General features: G+C 47.7%; 1 protein-coding gene across 19 annotated transcripts in view; it reads right to left on the bottom strand.

The window, feature by feature from the left end:
- The window catches only part of XYLB (xylulokinase), a 50,806-nt gene that overhangs the window by 10,988 nt on the left and 15,610 nt on the right, over nucleotides 1-24,208 (bottom strand). For 6 of the 19 annotated variants that reach the window (XM_021071669.2, XM_084987786.1, XM_003358367.5 and 3 more), the window contains 9 exons: nucleotides 22,265-22,337; nucleotides 20,357-20,475; nucleotides 15,608-15,689; nucleotides 11,867-11,907; nucleotides 11,327-11,442; nucleotides 10,458-10,573; nucleotides 9,547-9,620; nucleotides 4,432-4,528; nucleotides 658-716 (listed from right to left, as the gene is read on the bottom strand). In XM_021071669.2, the coding sequence (XP_020927328.2) occupies nucleotides 658-716; nucleotides 4,432-4,528; nucleotides 9,547-9,620; nucleotides 10,458-10,573; nucleotides 11,327-11,442; nucleotides 11,867-11,907; nucleotides 15,608-15,689; nucleotides 20,357-20,475; nucleotides 22,265-22,337 (777 nt within the window). Of the gene's footprint in view, nucleotides 1-657; nucleotides 954-4,431; nucleotides 4,529-9,546; nucleotides 9,621-10,457; nucleotides 10,594-11,326; nucleotides 11,443-11,866; nucleotides 11,908-12,577; nucleotides 12,601-14,326; nucleotides 14,404-15,005; nucleotides 15,083-15,607; nucleotides 15,690-17,914; nucleotides 18,005-20,356; nucleotides 20,476-22,264; nucleotides 22,338-24,208 lie in introns of all 19 variants that reach the window. The other 13 variants (XM_084987781.1, XM_084987782.1, XM_084987784.1 and 10 more) reach the window with 6 other exon arrangements.

Below are 24,208 nucleotides of genomic sequence, written 5' to 3'. Positions count from 1 at the left end.
CAGCCAAAAGCACATCCCTGCTTAACCATCTTCTCCTCCTCTACCTGCACCCCTCACTCCATTTCTCCTGGGAGCACTCTCTCTGCTTCTAGAGAATCTTACCTCAAAGAATATTACACGTCAGGCTACAACCAAAAATGCTCAATGTCCCAATAAGACACTGACAACCCCACGATGTGACAGCCTGATTGTCAGGTATCTGCAGGGTGATTCCACTTTTGGTCATATATTTCCAGCACAATGAAGGACTAGAAAGACAGTGACAAAGTCTGGCAACTGGATTACAAGGGGAATGGTTGGGAAAATCAGAGATGTTTAAACTGGACGGGAGAAACCTTGAAGAAGACAAGAACACTGGCATTAGAGGTCAGAAGGTTTGCCATGAAGGATGGGCACCTTCTGGGTGACTCCAAAGGCCAGTGCTGGTATCAGAGAGTGGAGCTGTACAGGGCAGTGGATTTCACCTCAGTGTAAGATAGAACCTGCTTGCCATGTGAGCTGTCAAGCCATAAAGCTAGCTTCCCAGGACAGAATGAGCTATAAGCTCCCCATCTCTGTAGGAGTGGGAATACAGGCGGCCCTTACTGCTCAGTGTCTGGCTCTTAAAAGTTTCAGATTAGAAAAGGCCCTCATGCAAAGCCTGCTACCAGAACTCACCTGTAAGATGTCTTTGTTATGAGATGCCCCTCCAGTGGCCAAAATCTTTGTCTTAGGCACTGCAAGGATAAAGGAAGGAAAAAAAAAAAAAAAAGGCTGTGACAATTCCCCCAAGGCAGAATAGGCTGTTTTCCAGAGTTCTGCAGCCAGCGAGGACGAGTGTCTGGCCAACACCTCTTGCTTGTCACACAGGACCAGGTGGAGGGCGGGGATCCAAACCCAGCTGTGTCCATGCAGGCTGCTCACACGTAATTTGCTTGTGGGGTTGCTGCCTCACCCATCTCTTGCGGAGGCAACTGAGGAGGGTACACAGGACAGTTCTAAGGTTCTAGCAAAGTTCTATTGCTTAACCAGAACGCTCAGTGAACAAGTCTTTCATTTATTTAATGTTTTATCATTTATGAAGCATATATTCTATTGGATGCAAGAAATCTTTTACAATAAAACATAAACCACAATCTAGTAAAAGACATATAGTTCCACTTTGGGTTAAAATGGAGATAGATGGTCAAGAAAGAACAATGAGAGATAGCTGAAGACACAAACAAAAAGATATTTTTATTTAATTTGTAAATGCAAAGAAATGTAAATAAATTGCATTCTAGAATGAGCCCTTAAGTTCTCACGGATAAGAGTTGGATTCTTTACCGCTGAGCCACAAGACCTGCGACACTGTTGTTAATAATAAAGTGCTTGGAAGATGGCGGAATAGAAAGAGCTCAACCTCTCTCCTAAAAACAACAAAATTCACAACTAAAGGCTGAGCAATCTCCACCTTCCAATCTTCAAATGGACTGGAAACCTTAAAAAAAGATATCCTACTCCAGAAGAAAAAGAGGAGGTCACATCAAGAGGTCAGCCTGAAAGGCAAGAGTTGGTCTGTGCTTAGGAATCCCACCAAGCAATCCTCAGGAAGGGAGATGCAGGCCCAGCGTGCCCAAGGGCACACAGCCAGGATGTGGAGCCTGAGCCCCAGAGGGGAGAGCGGATGGAGCAACGGGGAAGCAGGGGCAGCAGAACCACTTCAATCGTGTTTCACTGCTGATCTCTGTGCAGGCACTTTTGCGTCTCTTTACTTTTTTCTGTCTCCTTCTCTCAAGCCCAAACAGTGAAATGAAAATAAGTTCAGTATCCATAAAAAAAATAAATAGATAAAAATAATAAAATGCTTGGACAGGATGGGCACACAGTAGGCACTCAATAAATGTTAGCTATTACTATCATTAATCTTACTTCAAATGTCTTTTTATTCTTCCTAGATGTTATTAAAATAAGATTTTGGGGGGCAGGGGCTGCACCTGTAGCATGTGGAAGTTTCTGGGCCAGGGACTGAACCCATACCACAGTAGTGACCCAGGAAGCTGCAGTGACAATGCTGGATCCTTAACCTGCTGCATCACCAGGGAACTCCAAAAATGAGACTATGACTGTTCTAGAATGAAATGCAAGGAAGTCAGTCCACACAGCAGCCAGGAGAATGATGCCTCCCATTTGTGCAGACCTTTTGGGGTTCAAATGCGTTCATTCACATGATCTTGTTTGAGAGAAACTCAGCAGAGCTGGCAGGACAGGTTTGATTCTTTTCTTAAACTGCTAAGAGGATAAGTATCTTTATGCTGTTTTGTGTAAGAATCGCTTTAGAGGCTGAGAATGAAGACAGGGTTACACTAGCTGCCCCCCACCCCAGTCCAGGAATTCCTCTCCCCCCCACACTGGGCTGGTGAGGACAGCCCCCTGAAGTGGCCCCTCCTGATGACAATGACCTGAGAACCTTCCTGCCAGGCACTCACACCCTCCTCAGCAGCATACCTGCCCTGCTCACCCAGGCTTACCTCTCAGGGAGCTTGGAAGCTCTTGGGGAATTTCTTTTTACACTTTGGGTGGCGGGATGGAGAGGAGTGGGACTGTTTATAGTTCATTCTACTTTTAAAAATTTGCTGGAGCTCCCATAATTGCTCAGTGGTTAATGAACCCAACTAGTATCCATGAGGATGTGGGTTCAATCCCTGGCTTTGCTCAGTGGGTTAAGGATCTGATGTTGCCATGAGCTGTGGTGTAGGTCACAGACGCGGCTCAGATCCTGTGTTGCTGTGGCTCTGGCATAGGCCAGCAGCTACAGCTCCAATTTGCCCCCTAGCCTGGGAACCTCCATATGCCACGGGTATGGCCCTTAAAAAAAAAGAAGACCAAAAAAAAAAAAATTGCTGAACTGTAACAAACACCTTGAAAAATGTACATATGTACCACAAGCTGATAGCTCAATACATTTTACAACTCAACACAGCTGTGTAACCCTCACCAGCACCCCAGAGACCCTCCAGGCCCCCGAAAGGGAACTGCCAACTATCCTGACTGCCAACAACAGCAGAGAACTTTGCTTTTGAATTTGAGGCACATGGAATCTGCCACCCATACTTTCAGATTTGCCTTCCTTTGCTTAGTGTTTCTGTGAGATTCACTCCGTTTGCTTCTTGTGGTTGAGGCTCATTCATCTTCACTTCTGTGTAGAATCATGTGGCCTGAACATCCCACAACAAATTTATCTTGCCATCAACGGGCACTGGGCTGTTTCTAGCGTGTGGCCAGTGTGGGTGTCCTCCTGCATGTCTTTAGTGAACACGTGTACACGTCTCTGTCATGCATCCACCCAGAGATGAAGTTGCTGGGTGGGTGTGTGTGCAACTTTAGCAGATGCTGTCTAACAGGTTTTCAAAAAGGCTTGCCTAGTGCTTCCCCCCCCCCTCCCCTTTTTTGGCTGCCCTGTGGCATATCAAGTTCCTAGGCCAGGGATCAGATCCAAACAAACCGCAGTTGTGACCTACGCCACAGCTGCAGCCATGCTGGATCCTTTAACCCACTGCGCTGGGCCAAGGATTGAACCTGCATCCTGGTGCCGCAGAGGTGCCACCAATCCTGCTGCGCCACAGTGGGAACTCCACCAGTGCTTATTTTTAAAGTATCCTTTTACTTGGTTGGTTCAAGTATAAAATCTGGATTGTCCATAAGTATCAATGAGGAGGCCCTCAAGAAAGAAGGATTCGAGGAAGGATTTCTAGCTTTTCTTGACTGCAGCTGTTGCCCAATCTTAGAACCCCAGATTCTGCGGTCGCCCAGTCCAGCCTCCTTCAGTCCCTCCCAACCATTCCAGCAACCATCAGTAAGGGGAACTCGCGACCTCCTAAAGCTGCCCATTCCATAGCTCAGATTCTCAGGCGTCCTTTTCTCCCCCAAGGGCCTTCCCCGGCCCTGGTTCTGCCCCCTCTATTCCAGGCCTCTCAGGTTTGACAGTGGTTCTACACCCCTCTCTTCTTTGTTGGGGCTGAAATGCCCAGAGCTGTGTCCCAATGGCAGATAGCACCTGCCAGGCTAGAAGGTGAAGGCCCATGATGGCCCCAGCCCAGACCCTTCGCACCCACATTGCCCGTGGCCTCAGGATCCAGAGCTTAGGACATTTCGTCTGCAGGTTGGAGCTGAGGGTTACAGAAAGCTCTCCCAAGTCCTAGAATTCCTGGCCAGGAGTCAAGGCTACTTGGGAGGAGCAGAGAAGAGGACAACCTGCCTCGGAGGCTACACTCGCCCACAGTGCCCGTCAGCTCACTTTCTTACCCCACCACTGGCGGCCCAGCTCCACCTCCTCCCTCCTACACAAACAAGGCCCCTGTAGTGGAACCTTAAGAGACAGGACTGAAGGCCAAGATGGGTCTCAAGCACCTCAGGGCGTGAGCAGGATTCTTGGCCCCACCCCGGAACACAACCCACCACCAGTTCACTTACTGACTCGATAGCCCAGGCCCTCAGCATGAATCTTCTTGGCCATGAATTGTCCTTCAATCAGTGCTCGAATCTCCACATCCCAGGGGAATGCTGAGACCTGTCTCCAGGAGAAAGGGCACAGAGTGAAGAACTCTCAGTGTCCACTCACTGCATGAGGTGTGTATATGTGTGTGGTATGTCCATGTGTGTGGTACGTGCATAGTGTGTTGTGTGTGTGTGGTGACTTTTTATTATTATTTTTTTATTTTTTTGCTTTTTAGGGCTGTACCCTCGGCATATGGAAGTTCCCAGGCTAGGGGTTGAATCAGAGTACAGCTGCACAGCCACAGCAATGGGCAATGCAGGATCTGAGCCACGACTGTGACCTACACCACTGCTCATGACAATGCCAGATTCTTAACCCACTGGGTGAGGCCAGGGATTGAAACTGCACCCTCATGGATACTGATCAGATTTGTTTCTGTTGAGCCACAATGGGAACTCCCCGTATGGTGTCTTTTTAAACAACAGTTAGATTCAGAGCTCATGACTCAAGCCTCCAGTGGAGCTCATCCATAGCTGGGCTCTTGACTCACTAATTTCGCCTGAGACAACACAACTCATACTCATACAACACGAACACACAACACACACACACGCGCACACACACACACACACATTCCTCACACTTGTATCACTCTGGGGAGTCAGAGCATCAGAGAGCTCAGTCTCAGGCTGCTGAGAGTTCAAGTTCAGCCTCTACCATTCAACTCTGTGACCTAAAATAAGTTACATAAATCCGGCTAAGCCTTTTCTTTCTCAAAGGGACTGAAGTGATGGTGGCACCTATGCTTTAGGGTTGTTATAAAGCACATAACAGGAAGCTGCTCTATACAGTTGATGCTCACAAAGAAAGAGCCAGGAGCCTGTGCTGAGATCCACGGCGATGGCGTGCCCTTCCAGCTCACTCCAGCCTCACTCCAGTCTGGCCCGTCTCCCCAGCCCTGAGACCTGTGACAGATGCTGCTGCTCCCTCCCTCAGGAATTGCTCCAAGCAAACTCACTTGGCGCTCCTAAAGTGCTGCCTCTGCCGGGACTCTGCCCATGCTTCTCATGTATGATTCCTCCCATCCTTCAAGTCTGCACCTCAAGGCCACCTCCTCAGGGAGGCTCACCAGGTTACCAGCCCATCCCCTGCTCTCTCCTGTGGTGCTTTGTTCCTTCCCTTCTTAGCCCCATCACACACCACAGTTGTGTGCACATTTGTTCACGTGTTTACATCCTCCTAGCAGAAGCAGGGAGCCCATGTGTTTTGTTCTTCTTATGTCCCCCCCACCCCAGCGCCAATCACATTGATCAAATGAACAAAGAAAACTACCTTCTTGACAAACCTATGCGGATTATACAATGGAGAATAGGCACATATTCTATGAACGACAGGAACCAAACTGAAGGAGATGGACTCCCTATACCTTATACAAAGCCTTCTATCTACAATCCAATATGTAACACCATCATCAGCACATAACCCAACACCAACTCTACCTGCTACAGTTACTAGACAGAGTGACTTACTAAATCTCCTCAGACAATTTTTTAGGGTCAGAAATGTCTCTCAGATCCAATCCAAAATGTGGTGATGATTCTGGTCACTATCACACAGAAAAGTCAATTCCAAGCAACAAGAGTTGGCCAAACCCCTCCTGGGAAAGGCCACGTGGCAGGTGGCAAATAAAATAGCAGCTTCAGCACCAGAGGGGATGGGTCTGACCTCCCCTACCACCTAGACCCTCACACCTTGAATGTATTATTCAGCTTTACTGGGCTTCAATTTTTCCACCTGTAAAGGAGATGATAATACCTAATTCACAGAGTTGCTGTGAAAGGTAAATGAGGAAGATACAGAAACCCACCAGCACAGGGCCTGGAACTAAACTGTGCTCAATAAATGTTGGAAATGTTAGCGCCTCCTGTCACAGATGCTCTTTCAATTGGGAAGAAATACATGATTTGGAGGTGGGAGGTGTAGGATAAGGCCCTCCAAGGTAACAGGAAACCCACAGCTGACACAATACTCAATGGTGAAAAGCTGAAAGCCTTTCTGCTAAATTTAGGAACAAGACAAGGATGCCCACTCTCATCTATTTCTATTCAACATAGTATTGGACGTCTTAGCCACAGCAATCAGACAAGAAAAAGAAATAAAAGGTATCCAAATTGGAAGGGAAGAGAAAAAACTGTCACTATTTGCAAATGATATGATACTTTATATAGAGAACCCTAGAGTCACCAGACAAAAACTATTAGAACTAATAAATGAATTCAGCAAGACAGCAGGATACAAATTTAAATACATAAATCTGTTTCAATTTTTTTTCTTTTTAGGGCCACATCCACGGCATATAGAAGTTCCCAGGCTAGGGATCGAATCAGAGCTGCAGCTGCTGGCTTACACCACAGCCACAGCAACACCAGATCTGAGCCACATCAGTGACCACCACCTCAGCTCACAGCAACACTGGATCTTTTAACCCAGTGAGCAAGGCCAGGGATTGAACCTGCATGCTCATGGATACTAGTTAGATTCTTAATCTGCTGAACCACATTGGGAATTCCTGTTTCATTTTTTTATAGTAATAATGAAGTATCAGAAAGAGAAAGTAAACAAACAATGTCATTTAAAATTGCATAAAAAAATACCTAGGAATAAATTTAACCAAGGAAGGAAAAACCTATACCTTAAAAACTATAAAACACTGTTAAAGGAAACTGAAGATGATTCAAAGAAATAGAAAGATATCCTATGCTCTTAGATTAGAAGAATTAAAATAGCCACACTACCCAAAGCAATCTATAGATTTAATGCAATCTCTATCAAAATACCCATGAAATTTTTCCACAGAACTAGAATAAATAACCCTAAAATGTATATGGAATCAAAAAGGTCCAGAATTGCTAAAAGCAATCCTTAGGAAAAAGAACAAAGCTGGAGGCATAACTATTTCAGACTTCAGACTGTACTACAAAGCTACAGTAATCAAAACAGTGTGATATTGGAGTTCCCGTCATGGCACAGTGGTTAACGAATCCGACTGGGAACCATGAGGTTGCGGGTTCGATCCCTGCCCTTGCTCAGTGGGTTAAGGATCCTGCGTTGCTGTGGCTGTGGTGTAGGCTGGCAGCCGCAGCTCCGATTGGACCCCTAGCCTGGGAACCTCCATATGCCACGGGAGCAGCCCAAGAAATGGCAAAAAAAAAGACAAAAAAACCCACACAAAAAACAAAAAAACAGTGTGATATTGACACAAAAACAGACATATAGATCAATGGAACAGAATACAGAGCCCAGAAATAAACCCACGCACTTACAGTCAATTAAACTACAACAAATGAGGCAAGAATATACAACGAAGAAAAGACAGTCTCTTTAGCAAGTGCGGCTGGGAAAGCTGGACAGCTTCATGTCAATCAATGAAATTATAACATTCCCTCACACCATACACAAAAATAAACTCAAAATTGTTTAAAGACCTAAATATAAGACATAACACCCTAAAACTCCAGAAGAGAACACAGACAAATTCTCAGACGTAAATCGCAGCAGTATCTTTCTTAGCTCAGTCTCCAAAGGCAATAGAAATAAAAGCAAAAATAAACAAGTGGGATCTAATCAAACTTTTGAGCTTTTGCATAGCACAGGAAATCATCAACAAAACAAAAAGACAACCTATGGACTGGGAGAAAATATTTGCAAATAATGAGACCAACAAGGGGTTAGTATCCAAAATATACAAACAGCTTGTACAAGTCAATATTAAAAAAAAAAAAACCCAATCAAAAAATGGGCAGAAGACTTAAGTAGACACTTTTCCAAAGAAGATATACAGATGGCCAACCAGCGCATGAAAAGAAGCTCAATATCACTAATTATTAAAGAAATGCAGGAGTCCCCATCATGGCTCAATGGTTAATAAATCTGACTAGCATCCATGAGGACAAAGGTCTGATCCCTGGCCTTGCTTAGTGGGTTAAGGATCCAGTGTTGCTGTGAGCTGTGGTGTAGATTGCAGATGCAGCTCTGATCCTGTGTTGCCGTGGCTGTAGTGTAGGCCAGCAGCTACAACTCCAATTCGACCCCTAGCCTGGGAACCTCCATTTGCTACAGGTACAGCCCTAAAAAGCGAAAAAAAAAAAAAAAGAAATGCAAACCAAAACCACAAGGAGGTATCACCTCACATGGATCAGAATGACCATCATCAAAAAAGTCAACAAATAAAAAATGCTGGAGAAGGTATGGAAAAAAGGGAACCCTCCTACACTGTTGCCGGGAATGTAAACTGGGGCAGGCACTATGGAGAACAGTATGGCGAGTCCTTAAAATGCTGAAGATAAGAGTTACTATATGAGCTAGCAATTCGCTCCCAGGTATGTATCAGGAAAAAAATGAAAACTAATTCAATAAGGTGCATGCATCCCAATGTTTACAGAGGAATTATTTACAATATCCATGACATGGAAACAACCCAAGTGCCCACCAACAGACAACTGGTTTAATAAGATCAGGCATATATACAATGGAACATTACTGTACTATAAAAAAGAATGAAAAAAGAAAGATTACTATTGGGAGCAAAATGGATGGACTTTAGAGAATAGTATATTTAATGAAGTAAGTCAGAGAAAGACAAATACTATATGATATTTATATGAGGACTCTAAAAATAATACAAATGAATCTATATACAAAACAGAAACAGAGTCACAGACATAGAAAACAAACAAGGTTATCAAAGAGGAGAGGGAAGGTTACCAAATTAGGAGTATGAGACACACACTACTATACACAAAATATATAAGCAACAAGGATTTACTGTATAGCATAGGAAATTATATTCAATACCTTGTACTAACCTATAATGGAATATAAACTGAAAAAAAACTGAATCACTTTGCTGTACACTTGAAACTAACACAATATGGTAAATGAACTATACTTCAACAAAAAGCTTTTTTTAAGTATTTGTTTTATCAGTAGCTGAGTGAATGAAGAAGTCCTTAAAACTAACATGATTTGACAGAATTCATTAAATTTAATAGTCAAAAATAGAGCCACTGAGGCTTCAAAAACACACGTACCTCATGGTTTTCTGCATTAAACCTATGACGCCCAATAATTTCAGGGGTGATCTCCATTACATCAAAATAAAAACCTGAAACAAGACCAGGAAGAGTTTAGCCACCAGTGGTCAAAAACAAAAGATCAGCTCACAACAGCCTTAGAAAAACAGCGTGAGGAGTTCCTGTCGTGGCTCAGAGGTTAGCGAATCTGACTAGGAACCATGAGGTTGGGGGTCTGATCCCTTGCCTTGCTCAGTGGGTTAAGAATCCGGCATTGCCGTGAGCTGTGGTGTAGGTTGCAGATGTGGCTCAGATCTCGTGTTGCTGTGGCTGTGGTGTAGGCCGGTGGCTACAGCTCCAATTAGACCCCTAGCCTGGGAACCTCCATATGTCGCTGGTGCGGCCCTAGAAAAGACAAAAAAAAAAAAAAAAAAAAAAAAAGAAAAGAAAAGCAGGCTGAGATGACCCTATCATTTCCTGGAACGGCCCTGGGAGTACCCTCACGTTCCTCTCTCCAGCAGGATGGAGGGCAACTGGAAAGGCTTAGGTTAGCTTTCCGTGGAGGCAGTTCTTCCTGCTCTCACCTGGCAGCCCACAGGCCAGGAGGCAGCTGCCTAGCTCGGGAGGCCTGCCCCAGGGCTGGGCACTCTTCCTAGCAGGACCCTGTGTTTGAGGCAGAAAGACATGGGCGAGATTGCACCAGGTAGAGTAAGCACTGTGATTTGCCATCTCTGATGCTGTCACCAAGGGCTTCGAGGGGCAGAGAAGATGCATTCCCCACCTTGCTTAGATCATGGGGTCTCACATTAGCTTGAAGGCTCACAGAGTGGAATTAGAGACTGTCAGGGCTCCCCTTGGCTTCCCTGCCCCCACCCCTCTTACCATCAGCTGCTGCCCCTTCACAGACCGGGCATCACCCAACAGCCTACCCAGGTTTCCGCCATTCCCCAACTCTGTGGACCGCAGCGCCTTAGAGAACTCGCTCCAGGAACGGGAAGCAGACTCATCACGGATCTTCTCTCTCATGAGGGAGCCATTTTTAAAGCTGCAGAAATGCACACAACCCTGAAGAAGGGACCCAGCGCTTACTGACTGGACCATGAGTTTGGTGAAGAGTCCCAGGTAGACGGGCTGCAGGTCAGGCTAGACCACAACCAGTGCTCAGCAGGGACCTGAGGTACCTCCTCAGTTTTCAGGCCCAATGCTCGTCTCTGGGAGTCACCAGGAAGTGTACCTGTCTTGGGTTGTTTACAAAAGAGGTTGCCCCGAATGAGCCCCAGGGAGAGACGGAGCTGCAGTTTCAGCACCTGGCTAGATTTTCTAAACCTACATAGTCTCCAGTGGTTCCTGGAGCTTAGAAGTTAACACCCCCTCCCTCGGTAGCTTCCAGCAGGTCCCTAATGCCTGTGTGGAGCATGGAGAGCAGACCCCTTCCGTGACAACAGTCAGGAAGAAGGATGTCCTTACCACCACAGGTCAGAGGTCTACTATATGCCTGATATGTGACAACACTATGAAGTAAACCTCTTGGTCTCCCGATTTTATGAGCAAAGTATGGCTTAGACATGCTAGGGGGTCTGCCTCAGGCCACACAGGATACGGGTGCTGGGGAGGGGGTTTATATCTGAGTTTGGGGAGACTTCAGGCCCCAGGTGCTTCCCCACCCAGCTCTGCTCTCAGAAAGATGCACTGAGTTCCTGGGGCCTCAGGTGCCCACAGAGCCTGCTCCGTGAAATGACTTGGGGGACTCCGCATGGTGCCAGACCTACTCACACCTCCCCCTCCCCAGCCAACCTACCACAGGAGTGCCATGTAGTGCTGGGGGTCAACTGGGTTGCAGAAGATGTGGCCTTCCAGGGCGGGCATAGGCTCCTGGAGCCAGAGAAAGAGGGTGTCGCTGGTGCCCAGGCTGACCTGGAGAGAGATGGGCAGAGGTGAGGCGCCTCCATCTCACCCAGCTCTAGCCCCCTGACCCCTGTGGCTTCACTCCTCATGCCACAAAACTCAGATTTAAATATTCTCTAGGAGTTCCCGTTGGGGTGCAGCGGAAACGAATCCAACTAGTAACCATGAGGTGGCAGGTTTGAGGCCAGGGATCCTTCGTTGCTATGAGGTGCGTGCAGTGTAGGCTGGAAACGCAGCTTGGATCCCTGTTGCTGTGTCTGTGGCATGGGCTGACAGTTGCAGGTCCGATTTGACCCCTGGCCTGGGTACTTTCATATGCTGTGGGTGGGGCTCTAAAAAGCTAAAAAAAAAAAAGACATTGCTGAGACCCAGCACCCTCTTCCCCTGGGCAGAAAGAGCTGACCCCGCCTGTGGGAATGAGAAGTCACCTTACCGCAATGTCACCTTCCTCCAGCCTCATGCCTGCCAGCGATGCTGAGAACCGGAGGGGAGCCTATGGTTAGCTGGAGGTCACATGGGAGCCACAAAGCAACCCAGTCACCCCCACCCCCCAGAGGTGAGTGCAGCCCCCTCCTCCCACCCCTGCCCACAAGCTAGGAGAGGCAGGAACAGGGTGAACCAAGGGCTAGGAGGCTCCAAGGGCCAGAGAATGGAGGTCAGGGCTGTGAAGCCTCTTCTAAAGGGTGCCCAACTCCCCACCCGTCATCAGGTGCTTCCAGGAGTGCAGAGCACCGAGAGGGCCAAGTCAAGACACTAGGATACATTCAGCAGAGAAAGACAAAGGTGAGGCATGAGTGAGGGGCTTTCCCCACCTCCATGGTGAGGAAAGGTCAAGGTTAGGTTGACTGCCCCCTTATGTGAGGCCCAGAACAGCACTGTTTATCTGCCTGGCTCACTGACATACCCTGGAACTGAAAGAAGAGCTGCCATGTAGCAGGTGCCCTGTAAGTATCACGTGAATAAAGGAAGGAAGGAAGGAAGAACTGCGGGAAGGAACAGGCGTCCCCACACACTGCTGCTGAGGCACGATCAGGAGAGTGTGTCAGAGCCTTGGGTCCAGGAATCCTAGCTCCGAAAGCTTATCCTACTGGGACAGGGGACGAGACAATGTTTGCATTGTCTAAACGCCAGAAGCCACGCCTACCTCTATCTCCCACCTCCATCCTCCTAGAAGAGAACACAGGCAAGACATTCTCTGACATCAACCTTACAAATGTTTTCTCAGGTCAGTCTCACAAGGCAACAGAAATAAAAGCAAACATAAACCAGTGGGACCTAAGGAAACTGACAAGCTCTTGTAGAGCAAAGGAAACCATAAAAAAGACAACTTACAGAATGGGAAAAAATAGTTCCAAATGATGCAACTGACAAGGGCTTAATAGCTAAAATATACGAACAATATATACTACTCAACAGCAAAAAAGCCAACAACCCAATGGAAAAATGGGCAAAAGACCTGATTGAATAGACATTTCTCCAAAGAAGATATACAGATGGCCAACGAGCACATGAAAAAATGCTCAACATCGCTAACTATTAGAGAAATGATAATCAAAATAATCAAAACTACAGTGAGGTACCACCTCACAGAGGGAGACTGGCAAAGTAAATGCCAGAACAATGGAACCCTAGACAACCACTAGGGTTTTGTGTGATGTCGCACAAAGATATTTTCCTCGTTCGTGAAAATAAAATATCTTTATTTATGGGCATAGAAAAAGAAGGTTGGAAGGACAGCCCTCAAAATTTTAACTGTGGTTATCTCGGGGTTAAGGGATGATGGATGATTTTTTTACATCCTTGCTTTGGTTTGTCAGTACTTAAAATTATTTCTGCAATGAGGATGTATTTCTTGTGAATAAGAAAAACGCAGGAGTTCCCATCATGGTTCAGCAATTAACGAACCTGACTAGCATCCGTGAGGACACGGGTTCGATCCCTAGCCTCGATCAGTGAGTTAAGGATCTGGCATTGCGATGGGCTGTGGTGTAGGTCGAAGATGTGGCTGGGATCCCACATTGCTGTGGTTCTGGCATAGGCCAGCAGCTGTAGCTCCAATTTGACCTCTAGCCTGGGAACCTCCATATGCCATGGGTGCGGTCCTAAAAAGACAAAAAAAAAAAAAAAAAAAAAAAAAAAAAAAAGGAAAAAGGAAAAAGGCATAAGAATAACACATAAAACTAAGTGAGCAGCAAACTGAAGGTCAGACTTAGGGAGGGACTGGCTGAGGGCTGCCTGCCTAGTATCTTCAACATTCAGCCTCAGACCTCCGTACAAAAGAAAGGATTAGGAAGCTGCTTCTTTGTTGTTCCTTCTCAAACATGTACAGAAGCTCATGCTTCAATGGTTAAAAAGCACGACCTTTATTCTCCCTGAAATTCTTCTAGTTGATAGAGTAGCAGAGGAATTCCCCTCGTGGCTGAGCAGAAACAAATCTGACTAGCACCCATGATAGAGTAGGCTTAAGAACAGTCGTTTTTCTAATGAGACTTGATGAAGTAATTTTCATTTTGAAAGGAAAGCAAGCATGGTTCACAACATGTAGAACTATCCTGAATTGGTGTTTGTGTACCAACTGTTCTTTTCAGGAGACTGGACCCCTCAACTTTAAGGGAAGACAGGAACTGTGGCCTGGCATCCCCCAGGACCCTGGGTACCTGAACACGCCCAGTGCAGGCCACAGCTGCCTCTCAACTCAGGTGCACAGGGGACAGAGTGACAGGCTTCATGCATTTCTGCTGCTGAAACTGGCCACTGGCCACAAGCCTCCACCTTCACCTCAGACCAGGAACACGAGGGTACCTTCCCCAAAGCCTGCTCTGTGTTTGGGTTGCACTTTGACAACAGGGCTCCATGTGATATCACTGTATGAAGTGCTCAGGGATGGGGGTACCTTGTCTGGCTCCTGTGGGGGTCCCTCCAGATGCCAGAGTGGAGAAACAGCAGTGGCAATGACTTAAATGTTTTCTCCTGGTCACAAAAGTACAGATAGATATTGCAGAAAATATGGAATATAATATCACCATTGCGATGATAAATACACTTTAACAAGACTTTCAGTCCCATTTCTAGGCACACAGCTCCACTCCTAGACACGTGTACCTCTCTCTTTCTCTTTTATTTTTGATGTCAACTTCCTCATCTGTACAAGCAGGGAAGTACAGGGAGGTTTGTGAGTGTGGAAACCAAGAGAAGGGCTGAAGTCAGACCCTAGTGTCACTCGGTGCAGCGGCCCAAATCCTTCCATATGAACCTGAGACTCACTTCCTTAGACCAGGAATGGCTGCTTACGATGGCGACATGACAGAATTGGCAGATAAGGACACTCAGTCGAATTTCAATTTCAGAGAAAATATTTGGGACACACTTGCACTAAAAAAATCACTTGTTTTCTGAAATTCAAATATGGCCTGGAAAATACTTCTACTACCTAATTTTTGTCATTCTTCTAAATTCAAGTTGAACTGGGTGATCTATATTTGTATTTACTTGATCGAGCAACCCTGACTCAGTGGCTCATTAGGAAAAGGGCTGCAGGAGTGGGTGAGAGGCAGCAGTCTGGTGGTACTCACTGTGGCCACTGGGCCTTCAGTCTTTTGTTGTTGTTGTCTTTTTAGGGCCACACCTGCAGCACATGGAAGTTCCCAGGCTAGGGGTTGAATCAGAGCCACAGCTGCCGGCTTGCAGCACAGCCAAGGCAACATGGCCTTCAGTCTTTAGAGACCTGACGGTCCTCCATAGGGAGCCTCAGGAATCCCCAGGGGAGGAGAGAAGAAGGAAGAGAAGACGAAAGAGTTTGGAGGAAGAATAAGTTATACTTATGGGTCAAATAATGGGGCGGATACGCAAAGCCAAGTCCCAGAGGAAGCCCTGGAGGAACTGAGTTCAGCTGGGAACAGAAAAGGCAAATCAGGGAGGGTGGGCAAGACCGTCTTCCTTAATCACTGATCAGTTTTACCTGGAGGGGCAGCCCCCGATGGCTCTCATGGGCAGAGTCAGGGCCACATTGGGGCAGGAACAAGGAGCCAGAGTTCAGGCCAGCAGGGGGGCAGGTGGCCAGGGAGCAGGGAGCCTACCAGTCAGTCTTCGCCAAGAGATGGTGGACTGGCATTCTCCGAGGTCCAGCAAGGACCAAGGCAGGCTTTTGGAGGGTGATATCCCCCACGGTACTCACCTGGGTTGTCCCCAGTGAAGGCCACCACTTTGCATCCTGCAGGAAACCCATAGCGCTGGACGAAGTAGGAAGAAATGGCTCCCTAGGGAGAGAAGACAAGCACGCTCCACTGAGGCAAACACTTCCTGCTTGGGCCACTGGAGACTATAGGCCAGGGATGGGACAAGGGACATACATCCTGTTTACAAAACACCAGAGTTGCCCAGCAAAGGGTTGGAACCACGAACATGAGGTGATGCTACTGCCTTAAGACCACTTGATTTTTTTTTGGTTTTTTTTAGGGCCACACTCGAGGCATATGGAAGTTCTCAGGCTAGGGGTTGAATCAAAGTTGCAGCTGCCCGCCTATGCCACAGCCACAGCAATGCAGGATCTGAGCTGCATCTGAGACCTACACCACAGCTCATGGCAACGCCGGATCCTTAACCCACTAAGTGGGACCAGCGACTGAACCTGAATCCTCATGCATACTAGTCAGGTTTGTTACTGCTAAGCCACGGTGGGACCTCCAAGACCACTTGATTTTTTAAAAAAATGTTTTGTATTAAAGTATAGTTGATTTACAATGCTGTGTCAATCTCTGCTGCACAACAAAGTGACCTAGTCATACATATATATATTCCTTTTCTTATATTATCCTCTATCACGTTCCATCCTAAGAAACTGGATAGAGTTCCCTGTGCTATACAGTACGACTTCATTGCTTATCTATTCTAAATGTAATAGTTTGCAGCTATAAACCCAACTCCCAGTCCATCCCATTCCCTCCCCTTCCCCTTTGGCAACCACAAGTCTGTTCTCTGTATCTGAGAAGAACCGCTTAATTTTGAGATTCAAGGCAAAAAAGAATTCCCCAAAGCAGACTTGCTTTAAAAGCTCCGAACTTTGGTTGTAACATTAAAAATAAATAACAGGAGGATGGAGTTTCCATCGTGGCTCAGCAGAAACGAATCTGACTAGGAAGCATGAGGTTGCGGGTTCGATCCCTGGCCTCGCTCAGTGGGTTAAGGATCCGGCATTGCTGTGGTTGTGGTGTAGGCCAGCAGCTATAGCTCCGATTAGACCCCCATGTGCCTCAGGTGTGGCCTTAAAAAGACAAAAGACAAAAATAAATAAATAACAGAAGGAAACCATTAAGCAGACTCATGGAAGTAGATAATGCCTTATACATATGCTCTATCAGCCCAGCAACCAAATTAATAAGAGCAGCAGGACACAGATGTGCAGAGGTCAATGTTGTAAAGAAAACACACCAAGTAAAAGGAAAGGAAGGTGGACACTGTTAGGAACCACAGCTCTCAGGGCCTCTCCAAGAGCAGCTGTGGGATCAGAGGGCAGGAACACCCTCTGGACAGATCTGCTGTCTTTAGAAAGCAGAGTTATGAAAAGAAAGCTTTTGGAGTTCCCCGGGTGCTCAGCAGGGTAAGAATCCAGCACTGTCACTGCTGTGGCTCAGGTTGCTGCTCTGACTCTGGTTTAATCCCTGGCCCAAGAACTTCTGCATGCTGTGGGTGTGGCAAGAAGGAAGGAAGGAAAAGGAGAAAAGAAAGCTCTTTCCCTGGAGTTCCCGTCATGGCGCAGTGGTTAACAAATCCGACTAGGAACCATGAGGTTGCGGGTTCCATCTCTGCCCTTGCTCAGTGGGTTAACGATCCGGCGTTGCCGTGAGCTGTGATGTAGGTTGCAGACGCGGCTGGGATCCTGCGTTGCTGTGGCTCTGGCGTAGGCCGGCAGCTACAGCTCCGATTGGACCCCTAGCCTGGGAACCTCCATATGCCGCGGGAGCGGCCCAAGAAATAGCAAAAAGACAAAAAAAAAAAAAAAAAAAAAAAAGAAAGAAAGAAAGAAAGCTCTTTCCCCTTGAATATCTCTTAGTTCCAAAAGTTTAGAATAAATTAGGGGAGCTCCTGACCTCTGGGAAGAAAACTATGCTCCATCCAGCAAAAGTTCAGATTTATGTCAGAATACGCTATTGCCTGGGAGATAAAGGGCTTCTGTAGGTGGCTTACTTGGGGAAGTGGGGAAGAGAAAACAGGGAAGGGGGGAAAGCCCACCCAAGGGCACACTGTGGAGTGGGTCACGGCTGTGGGCAGCGTCTGAAGAGCTGCGTGAAATAGATGGGGGGCTGTCCACCTGGATGCGGAGCAGGGATCAGCTCTCCACAGCGTCCTACTGGTGAAGCTTGCACATGGGCTGGCAACTTGTGAACCTACACGTTTGCAGAGCAGGAATGTGGAGTCCCAGAAGCCCCTGGGAGGGAGGGAGGGAGATGAGATGCAGCTCAGGCAGGGTGCTGCCGGGTGATACCTGCGTGAAGCCACAATGGCAGGTGAACAAGATGGGCTGGGAGGGTGCAAGGTGGGAAGCATCTGAGCCGCTACAACTCCAAATATTTCCCTGTGGAAATGGAGAGAAAGCCATCTGGGCACCACCTTCAGCACGAGAGAGGAAAGGAAACATGGATTTCGCTTGTCTCCCCCCATCATGTGGGTGCATATGTTACAAACAAAAATACACTTTTCAGAATCAGTTCCTTTCTGTTCCTCAAGCTGCCAGTGTCTGCACAGGCTCCCTCTTGGAAGCAGGTGCTCCTGGCATAAGGTAAACAAAGCCGGCTGCCGTGAACAAAACACTGCTCTCCATCTCACATGAAACTAAAAGCTGTGTGTGGAGTACCAGTGCCAGAGGCTTGGCTGTCTTCTGTTCACTCTTCCTTTTTCTTTCTGCTGTGTGTCAGCCTCAGTGGGTCCTGAACTGCCTGCTTCTTTGCAGCAGGACACCCTTCCTTAAACACTGCACACTGGCCTCGTGGCACATTCTGGATGATGATGGTTTGGCTAGTGAGGTTCTGCTCATGGTGGCAAAGGCTGTTTTGCGCAGGTCGCTGTTGACCTCAGAAAAGTGCTCGTGTGGCTGGGACTCCCAGTGCGAGGCATTCAGGATGGCCCACCACCCCAGCTCGGGTGGCTCTCCCCTCCCCAGGGCCTCAGGGACCCTTGTCCTTCCTTAACAGCCAACTCTCGGCCCCACTCGCCGTTTCTGCTTGTTTTGGCAGTGGGGCGGGCATGTGCTATCCCCGCCAAAGGGCCGAGGACCAGGTCCAGGCTGGTCCAACTGGGGAAATGAGGACATTGCCAGCCAGTGTCTATTCCGAATGGGGGTGCCACACGAGGATTAAAGGTTGTTAACCGAATTCTTTTTTGCTATTGTATGATTCTTTATATCTGTTTTGGATATTAAGCCCTCAGTTTGACAGTTTGCAAATATTTTCTCCCATTTGATAGACTGCCTTTTCATTTTGCTGATGGTTTCTTTTGCTGTGCAGATGCTTTGTAGTTTGATGTAGCCCCACTTGTGGGTTTTTGCTTTGACTGTCTTTGCTTTTGGTGTCAAATGCAAAAAAAAAAAATTCAACACCAAGACAGATGTCAAGAAGCTAATCACCAGTTTTCTTGTAGGAGTTTTGTGGTTTCAGGTCTTACATTCAAGTCTTTAGTTTTATGGCCACACCTACGGCTTATGGAGGTTCCCAGGCCAGGGGATGAATTAGAGTCAAAGCTACTACTTAAGCTACAGCTGTGGCAACGCCCAGTCCTTTTAACCCATTGTGCAATGGTGGGAACTCTACATTCAAGTCTTTAATCCAGGCGTGGCATGAAGAAATCCTGAGGCCAGATATCAAATCTGCACCACAGCAGGGACAACACCAGATCCTTAACCGCTAGGCTGCCAGGGAACTCCTCGTTTTGAGTTAATTTGGGGAGGCATTTTTGTATCTGGTGTAAGATAGTGGTCCAGTTTCATTCAGCATGTGGCTGTTTCAAGTTTGAGGTGGGTGTGGGGTTTTTTTTTGCCACACCTATGGCATGTGGAAGTTCCTGAGCCAGGGATCAAACCTGCACCACAGTAGCGACCTGAGCTGCTACAGTAACAACACCAGATTCTAAAAGGTTTTTTTTTTTGTTTGTTTTTTTTTTTTTTTTTTTTTTTTTTGCTTTTTAGAGCCACACTCGCAGCATATGGAGATTCCCAGGGCACAGGTCAAATTGGAGCTACAGCTTCCAGCCTACACCACAGCCACAGCAACATCAGATCCAAGCCATGTCTGCTACCTACACCACAGCTCATGGCAACACCGGATCCTTAACCCACTGAGCAAGGCCAGGGATTGAACAGGCAACCTCATGGTTCCTAGTCGGATTCGTTTCCACTAAGCCATGATAGGAACTCCTAAATACTACTCCTGGGACCAGGCACTACCTTAAGCACTTTAAAGTGCTTAAAGTATCAATTCACTTAATTGCACTTCAGCCTGACGAGACAGAAAGTATTATTATTCCCAGAAACAGTGGAAATGATGAGGAAACTGAGGCACAGATTAAGGTCACAGAGCTGGTGAGCAGTAGAGCTGGGATTGCACCCCAGGCAGACTGGCACCAGGGCCTGCACTCTCCCCAGATCGCTGGCACTTCTTATTTTCTCCAGCCTGCCTACTTTAAGCTTCGGTGGTGATCTCTAGATCCCCACCACCCTTCCACCACAAGGCAGGAGTCTATACCTGTACCTGATCACCTGAGTGCAAGGCCCTGCTCCAGACACTGTGCTCTGACTTACGTCAAACACTTGTCTTATACTAGACAAAATCCCATGGGTACGTGTATGGGTGTTTGTGGGGCTGTGACACTACACTGCTTCCCAGCAGTTGCCAGCTCTAAATAAATGAGCCATGTCCCTGGGAGGGGAACCTACCACAACAGAGCATGATGGCACCGGCTGGCCAAGCTTCTCCTCTAAACCAGGTGCGCAGGCACCAAGGCAAGCCTGCGACCAGACTTTGTCCTGGATCTGCAACAAATTCATTCCAGAACCTAAGGAAGGAAGGAAACAAGAGACAGAAATCTTTGAAATGGACTTTTTGGAGTTTCTGTGTGGTGCAGCAGGTTAAGCATCTAGCATTGACACTGCAGTGGCTTGGGTTGGTGCTGTGGCATGCGTTTGATCGCTGGCCAGGGAACTTCGACATGCTATGGGTTGAAGAAAAACATCTTACGTTTAAAAAAAAAAAAAAAAAAAAAGGCACAAATCTGGCAGAGAGCAGATCATTCTCTGGCAGCAAATCTGTACCTGGAGCTCTGTCCTGATGGAATATAAACAATGTACCTGGGTCACTCTGGAACCAGAGAGCCAGAGGCCAGCAGGTCCCTAGGAAACATACAGCCCCACCTCCCCCAAACATCCCTTAAGGGCTCTAATCCCACAGTTAACCTGGAAATCTGCCGCTCTAAGACCTGGCCGGGGAAGGGGAGCGCCCAGTCTTGCTGGCTAGGACAGCTCCACATGTCCCCTGGGGCAGCAGCCCCAGTGCTCACGTGGGTCAGCCCTCAGGGATTTCCCATTGTGTCTTAACTTTTCTAAGAAAGCTCTCAGCTTCTTCCTCACACTCATCGCTAAGATCAGCTAAGTCTTCCTAAAACGATCTACTTCTCCCAAGGTTCTCCTGAGGATGGAGATCGGGGAGAACCCAGAGAACAGGTGGAGGCGGACAGGTGTGTGGGCACCATGGAGCCATGGGCCCATGTGAGTGGTTAGACAACTGCTAAGTTAGGAGGTGATTTTGAGGTGAGTGTGTAGAGAACACAGGTGGAATCAGGCTTTTACACGTTTAGGGCTCTGCTGGTTTGAGCTCCGAGGAGCTGGACTCCTGGGCCGCAGGAAATTTTGCTTCTCCAGATTGTGAGTGAAGCTTGGGGACCACTCCTTCGTCACCTTCCTCCCTCCCTCTGACAACCAGACCAGAGTTTGGCACATAAGGCACCCACACACGTCCATGGGACTCCCCGAGGCCATCCCAAAGGTACGCTCCCAGGCCTGCACGCTGCTCTGCATCCCCCTCCCTCCTTGCTCACTCCTCTCACTCTAGCTTCATCCAAGGGCTCCCTCAGCAACCTCCTCCCAGCTCTCCTGCCTCACTGGCATCATCTGCTTTTATGTTTCTCCAGGTTTTGATTCCAGCAGCTCACCGCTGTCATGGCTTTCCCCAAATGTGAACTAAAACTTGAATATAAAATAACTCCTTGTGGGAGCTAAGCTCCAAGACAGGTCCTGTTCATCCCCCAGTCCTGGTGTTCACACCATATAAGGTCCCCTCTCCTGTACCCATAGGTCTGTGTGATGTGCAACCTTCCCAAGATTAGCATGTAAAAGACCCTGCTGTTTCTGCTTGGCCTCTGTCACCTTCTCTTACCCCTCACTTATGGGGAATCCAGCTTCCATGGTGGCCACGCGGCAAGGAACTGAAGCCTCTGGCCAACAGGCACATGTGTGGCCTGGAAGGGGATCCTCCAGCCCCAATCAAGCCTTTAGGTGACCGCAGTGCTGGCTGCCAGCTTGACTGCAACCTCCTGCGAGGCCCTGAGTCAAAACCATCCAGCTAAGCCACTCCCAGATTACTGGCCTTCGGAAAATGTGAGATAGTTAACACAGCCCTCAGCTGCTAGGCACTGGGGTCATTTGTTACGCTGCAAAAGATAACCGATACACCCCCTTCTTGGCAAGAGATGACAGGGCTGGCAGGCTGGCCCCCACCCAGGTGGATGAGGCTCAGGCTGCCCACATGCTTGGCTGAACAGGCCCAAGTCCTGGGCTCTGGCGACTTACCATCACTGTGGTCAATAGGGGAGTAAGACCCAAGGAACAGGGAAGCAGCAAAACTACTGACCAAGGAAATTCTCTGTTAAGAGAGAAACACAGGGAGAGTTATGACTCACTTCCAAAAGCAATGGAATGCTTCTGAGACACGCCCAACATGACAAGAGCTTTATTTTATTTTATTTTATTTTTTTGTCTTTTTGCCTTTTCTAGGGCCGCTCCTGTGGCATATGGAGGTTCCCAGGCTAGGGGTCCAATCGGAGCTGTAGCCACCAGCCTATGCCACAGCTACAGCAACTTGGGATCGGAGCCTCGTCAGCGACCTACACCACAGCTCACAGCAATGCCGGATCCTCAACCCACTGAGCAAGGCCAGGGATCGAACCCACAACCTCATGGTTCCTAGTTGGAGTTGTTAACCACTGCGCCACGATGGGAGCTCCGACAAGAGCTTTAAATAAGGGAGGGAAGTAGAAGCATTGAGGAACAGGAGGGACTGAATATCCCAAGCATTCTGAGTGGCTGGGACATTGAGAACTGGTTTCTTGGGAGAGGTCCTCGCTCTGCACTTTCTGAGAGGCCACAGGAAAACAACAACAAAACCAAAAACAAACAAACCAAAAACTTGTGCAAAGGCCATGCTTAGGGAAGCAGGATTTAAAACAGAACCCTATGCCAAGGAAAGTGGTGCCCTGATTTCCATCCCCCATTTCTGCTGTCTTTATGTCCAGGTGCATGGGAAATAGGATACGTGGCCACAGGACTCAGACCCAACAGGGACAGACTTGGGGGTTCAGACCGAGTAAGTGAAAGTGGGCCCCTTGGAAGCCACAGACCCCAAACAGGAGCAGGAGGAACGGACAAAGGATTTCAAACATTAGCCTGAGAGTCTGCCCTTCCACATGGGAATCACAGGCCCCTGGGCCAGGGGAGACAGTGCCATCATCTTCTGTCCCCAGTCATGCCACCTTTTCCACGCACAGAATTTGGAGAATTTTTAATTCCCCCTCCACCCAAAACCTTCATGAACGGCCTATGTTTCATAGTCATCTGGAACCGTGAATCCTTAAATAATAAACTGCATGTGAACTTCCTAAGATCATATTTGGGATTTGATGGGATTTGATCCCTTTTTAAAGAAACTTTGGTTTAACTGATCATTCTCCTATTTTTTTTTTTTCCCCTTTTTGGCCACACCTATGGCCCATGGAGGTTCACGGGTCAGGGTTTGAATCCGAGCCACAGCTATAACCAATGCCATAGCTGCCACAAGGCAGGATCCTTAACCCACTGCATCAGGCTGGGGCTCGAATCCGTGTCAACACAGAGACGACATCAAATCATGAGCCCACTGTGCCACAGCAAAAACCCGATAACTGAGCATTTTCTAATTACTCGGAGTGACAATCACCAGCCAGGATGTTGACCTGCTTCTCGGGTGGCATTACGTGTAGGTTTTTAGCAACTGTGGATCAAGGAATGAACCTAAGGAGTTCCTGCTACAGTGCAGTGGTTTAATGATCCGGCTGATTTCTGTGGAGGCGCCTGTTCGATCCTCAGCCTAGAACAGTTGCTTAAGGATCAGGTGTTGCTGCAGCTGTGATGTAAGTTGTAGGTCTGGCTCGGGTTTGATCCCTGGCCCGGGAATTTCCATATGCCATGGGTGTGGCTAAAAAGAGGAAAAAAAAAAAAAGAGGAATGAACTTGAGTTCTTGGGATTGGGGCTCTGGTGGAAGGGCCACAGCTGGAGACACACTGGTCCAGCTTTACAAATTTCCTGAGAAAACACTGACCATGCCAATCAAGTGCCTGGTAGTCTTCTTGCAATAACCATAGGAAACTGAGTGGACAGATCCTAAGGGCATCTAGATCTACTCAGGCAGTCTCAGGAAGACACCAGTCCCCTGCTCCCACCCTGACCTGACCGCCCCCCTTCTGGTCAGGAGAGCCCCT

This window comes from Sus scrofa, chromosome 13, assembly GCF_054392235.1.
Source record: "Sus scrofa isolate SSC_HxYL_T2T_F1_AM1 chromosome 13, Sscrofa_HxYL_maternal_Yorkshire_Landrace_v2.0, whole genome shotgun sequence".
Classification (NCBI taxonomy): domain Eukaryota; kingdom Metazoa; phylum Chordata; class Mammalia; order Artiodactyla; family Suidae; genus Sus; species Sus scrofa.
The sequence above is the reverse complement of the archived record's forward strand: the minus strand, read 5'-3'. Positions and strand labels throughout refer to the sequence as shown.